Genomic DNA, 4,953 nt, shown 5'->3' on the forward strand with positions numbered 1-4,953 from the left:
AGCCGCCAGCCGGTCCCCGCAGCCCGGGTGCCGGCTCGGCCAGTCCCGTCCCGCAGCCGCAGCCGCAGCCATAGCCATGAGCACGCACCGCGTCGCCCTGCAGGGCCCGGGGCCGTGGGGCTTCCGCCTGGTGGGGGGCAAGGACTTCGAGCAGCCGCTCACCGTGTCCCGGGTAGGGGCCGCGAGGGCCGGGGCAGGGAGGGAGGGGAGCCCGCCGCCACCTGCCGCAGCTCAGCCTGTGGCTCGGCTCGTGGCGCCGGTTCGCGTGTCTGGGTCTGTGCCAGGGCCGCGTGTGCGCGAGCCTTGTGCGTGTGAGTCCGCGCGTGTGCATGCAAGCCCTGTGTGTCTGTGTGAGACCCGTTTGTGTGTGTGTGTGCGTGCGAGCATGCCAGAGCCGTGTGTGTAAAGGAGTGCACTGATACATGGCATCTGCTGTGATGGCCTTCCATATTCCTGGCACTGGATCACTTCCCATCCTGAACAAGGTTTGCAGCTCTGAAGAGTTCATCACCTGAAAGAGATTTAATAGAGAAGTGAAGTTATAATGCCCTAGGATGAGTAAGTCCCAGGAGGGATGTGAACTGATTAAAAGTGTGTAGTCATCTATGTTTCAGTGACTTGAATTGCAATATGTGCCCCCCCCCCACTGGGCTATATTGTAAAATACCTTATTTTAGTAGAAGTGGGGCTTTGGGGCACCGTGCTGGTGAGGATAGATGCTTGGCCAGTAGTTTCTGGGAGGTTTAAAAACCTTTGTGTTGGTGTAAGAGACCAAAGGTACATCAAGGGTGATGTAATGCTGAAAGAGACAGGGTCAGAGGTGTGGGCAGGGATTGTGTGATGTAAAACCTTGAAAATGTGGCTCAGTGCCCTGGTTGAACACCTGCCACTAGGCAAAAGCACCTTTTGTTTTATCCTGTTTTTGAAACAAGTTATTTTCGAGTAGTGCTAATTTAAATGGCTAATCTATTGTAATTAAGATAGTGTTAACATAAGGAATTTCCCCCCGCCCCACCACCACTATGTGAATACTTACTGGATTTGGAAATGCTATATTACAGGGCTCCCTCACTGGACTTGCAGAAAGGAGAGAAAAATAATTCTTAGGGAAGAATAGTCAGCCTCTATTTATCTTAATGAGTAGCTGAATCAAAGGCTAAGGATGATGGTTTAATTAGCGACTTTCAGAGCGTGGAAGATTCACCCAAATTTGAAGTCTCAGCCTTCTAGCCAGAAACTGCTGTTGTGGCAGACGGTGGGGAAAGAGGTGATTCTGGGTTTCAGGACTATTGGCAGCATTACACAGTACAGCGGGAAAATGTCGAGCCTGGCCTACATTCATGCAGTCGCCAAGTGAGCTGCACAGGTGGTTGTGTGAAAGTAGGAGGGTTCCCAAAGGATGTTCAGCATAGAGACAGCTATAGGGCTCTGTATATAGGATCATCTGTTGTCTTTATAACTGTAGAGTCTGAGAGCTGCACATACACATTGATGACCTGAGGTACAACTCCCTCTGAGATAGAAAGTGTCTTTTTGGAGGCGGGGAAACTGAGGTACAAAAAGAGCTCAGTCAGGCACTTTCATTCAGCCCATGACACCCCCTAGTGAACTACACCCTGCCCAGCCCCTCTGCCCACGAGGGTGGGAGCCCATGTGTACATACACCCCCAAACATACCCTATTGTGCCTCGCTCTCACCTTCATGGGTAGAAGGGCCCAGCCAGCACGCAGCTTCTGGGCAGAGCTACTGCTGCAGTCCCTGGGGATCTGCTCTGCTTCCCATGCCTCCCGGTTGCTTCAGACAGCCGGTAGGGGAGTGGCAGGGGTGGGGGCCGAGCTGCAGCTGGGCAGCAGCACGGAGCCTGGGGCTGGGGGTGGCAGCAGCATGGACCCTATGCCCAGGGGGGCGGCAGCAGTGCAGAGCTTGGGTGGGCAGTGTGTGGGTGAGGGAGGGTTGGGGGGTGATGGTGGCAGCAGCAGCAGCATGTAAGGGTGCTTGTGCCTGGCGTTGGTGCTGGTGCCCAGCGGGGCGCAGCTCCGGCCAGCACTGCACATTGTGGTAAGGGGTGCAGCCTCTGCCGGGCAGTCTCTATTACTGGTATTCCCCACCACCCATGAACAGCCCCCACACTCACATGGCATGGGAGGGAAGCCCCATGCACTGGAGCTGGCTGCCTTTCCTGCCACCCAGGGGAAGGCACCTGGGGCTTCCCTCCTGTGCTGCTCAACCCCTGCAAGGAAGGCAGCCAGCTCCAACATGTGAGACTTCCCTCTCATGCCATGTGAGTGCGGTGGCTGTGTGTGCATGGCGGGTAGCACTGGTGACAGAGACTGCTCAGCAGAGGCTGCGCCCCTTGCTGTGATGTGCAGTGCTGGCCAGAGCTGCGCCCTGCTGGGCACCAGTGCCTGCACCTGGCATGAGCATCCTGAGTGCCGCTGCCCACTGCTGCTGGGCCATCAGGAGAGTGCGGAGGGGAGTCCCCCCACACTCACATCCCACAAACACCACATACCCACACCCTGCCCCCATAACCCCCCACATATACATAACCCCCCAACATACCCTATGCCCCCAACACACACAGTCACATCTCCTCACAACCCCCCACACCCTTCTACCCTGCCATACACACACGCACACATCCACAACCCACCACACACACACAAACCCACAATATACAAGACTAAGAATTTATTTTTAAGTTATTATGTAAATACCTTTACATACAGTACGCAAACACAAATCACGACAAATATTTTTTGTAATAAAGTATGTTACAGTAGGTGTTCGACTTCTACTGTATGATTTGGTTTTTTTCTGGTTCTAAGATGGCAACTCCCCTCCCAAAAGGAGTATTCCCAGGGGGAAGTGGGGAGAGACTTCTGGTGGCAAAGGTCAGGGGTTTGGGATGGGACTCCCAGTCCGAAGATGATGACCGGGGCGGGGCAACTGTCAAGGGGCGGGGCTACCCATGTGGCCCTTGACAGCTCACCAAAACTGGTTAAGCAGCCCTCCACCTGAAATAATGTCTCAGACCCTACAGTTATAAAGACAACAGATGATCCTATATACAGCATCTACAACCTATAGCTACAGTCCTAGCCTCAGCATTGCACTGGAAGCCGGTAGCAGAGCCAGGAACTGAATCCAGATCCCCCATTGAGAACCTTCAGTTCTTTTCATTTCTCTCTGCTCACTGTGGGATGTTTCAGTCAAGTGTTTAACAAGGATTTCATTACCCACAAAGTAATAGCTGTAGAAGTCAAGTTTGTGTGATAGCCTCTCAGGTGGCTGGATTGCTGCTGAGCTCAAAACTATTTTCAATAATGGAGATCAATTTAATGTTACTCTTAATTGAAAAATCTCACTGGCTGATAGAAATCATAACTGACTCTGACCTGTGACTACATTGTGTCACTATTTTAGCTTTCATGTGCCAATTCCTTTTTAAGGCCAGTAATAAAACCCTCATAAAAGATCAGAAGAATCGATTTTTGTGAAGGTTACTATATATGTTTGGTTTTACAGGCTATTCTTAGAGGATTTTTTGAGTAACTTCTTTACATTAATGTGATGCTTAATTCTCATATTTTGCTTTCATTGTTAGTTAAAACCCTCCCCTTGTGTTTACAGATCCTTTTGTAAAGTTCTGTTGGCTGCCTTTCCACGTCTCCATCATATCCCTGTCTTTTAGGAGGAAAAGAAAGCAAGCTAGGAAGTAGGTTAGAGGGCAGTTACAAGGGGAGACGTTGCAACAAAATAATTTCATTTGCTGTCCCCAAATGAAGTCACAGTGGGTAAAGTGAAGTCTGGAGTATTTTGCAAGGTGCTGATTTGTTCTCATTAGCATTACCCACAGGATTCATAAGTCTGGCATTGTGAGTATTGTTTATCTATGACGGGGGAAGCCAAGTTGTGGCATGGGCAGCCTCTGTGTGTGACATGAAGCCGTAAGTGGAGGGAGAAAATCTTAAAAGACACACAGACACAGGCAGACACACACACACACAGACACTGCCCAGGAGGTAAGTGTGTAGGGGGGAATGGGCACAAGGGAGGGAAGGGGCATGGGGGCAGATAGATCCCTGCCCCATGGTGAGGGAGTGGGGCAGGTGCAGGGGCAAAGGCAGGGGCTGGGTTGAATGGGGTGGGTCATGGGAGAGTCGGAGGCCGGGCAGCTCATCCAGGGGTGTGGGGTCTCCTGCTACTGTGCACACCCCTGGGGCAGGCCTGAGGCGCACATGTTCCCTGGATCTGTGTGCGGGGCAGAGGGGGGCTGCAGCAGCCGGCTGGGGCTCTGCGCCCTGCTGCTGGTGCCCTGGCAGCTGCACAATGCCACATGCCTCCCATTGCTGGGCGGGCAGGGTCCTCAGTGCACCCAGCATGTGGCAGGCATGTGGAGTTGCATAGCTGCTGGGGTACTGGCAGCAGGGCACAGAGTCCCAATCCACAGCAGCAGCCTGCCTCTGCCCTGTGCACAGATCTGGGAGGTGCACGTGCCCCCCATGTCTGCCCCAGAGGTGCACACAGTGGCATGAGCTCCTGCACCCTTGGATGAGCTGCCTGGGCTCTGACCCTCCCATGACCCACCCTGGGGTCCCATTCACCCCTGCCTCTGCCCCACCCCCTTCCTCACCATGGGGGCCTTGATCTGCCCCCCCACACCCCTTCCCTCCCTCCCCGCTTCCCCCCTGCACACTTACCTGCTGTTTAGGGTTACCATATTTCCAGGATCAAAAAAGGACACCTGTGGGGGAGGGGACGGGGAGCCAGTAGGGGAGACAGGGAGGGGTATATGATTGTAGGGATGGCAGTGATATGCCTGTGCCCTGCCTCTGCCCCTGCACTTCTAAGCCCCTGCACCTCACTCCTAAGCTCCAGCACTGCCGGTGACCCTCACTCCCGACCCACAGCCCCTAATGCTAACTGCCCAGTCGTGGGATGAATCCCAC

General features: G+C 53.6%; 1 protein-coding gene across 2 annotated transcripts in view; it reads left to right on the forward strand.

Moving 5' to 3' along the window:
* The first annotated feature begins 23 nt into the window (after positions 1-23).
* The window catches only part of PDLIM1 (PDZ and LIM domain 1), a 110,544-nt gene continuing 105,614 nt past the window's right edge, over positions 24-4,953 (forward strand). The window contains exon 1 of one of the 2 annotated variants that reach the window (XM_019502478.1): positions 24-172. In XM_019502478.1, coding sequence (XP_019358023.1) covers positions 77-172 — 96 coding nt within the window. In that variant the 5' untranslated portion in view covers positions 24-76. The remainder of the gene's footprint in view (positions 173-4,953) is intronic. The other variant, XM_019502479.1, reaches the window with a different exon arrangement.

The sequence above is a fragment of the Gavialis gangeticus genome, unplaced genomic scaffold (assembly GCF_001723915.1).
Source record: "Gavialis gangeticus isolate Ggan-Ray unplaced genomic scaffold, GavGan_comp1, whole genome shotgun sequence".
NCBI classification, from domain to species: domain Eukaryota; kingdom Metazoa; phylum Chordata; order Crocodylia; family Gavialidae; genus Gavialis; species Gavialis gangeticus.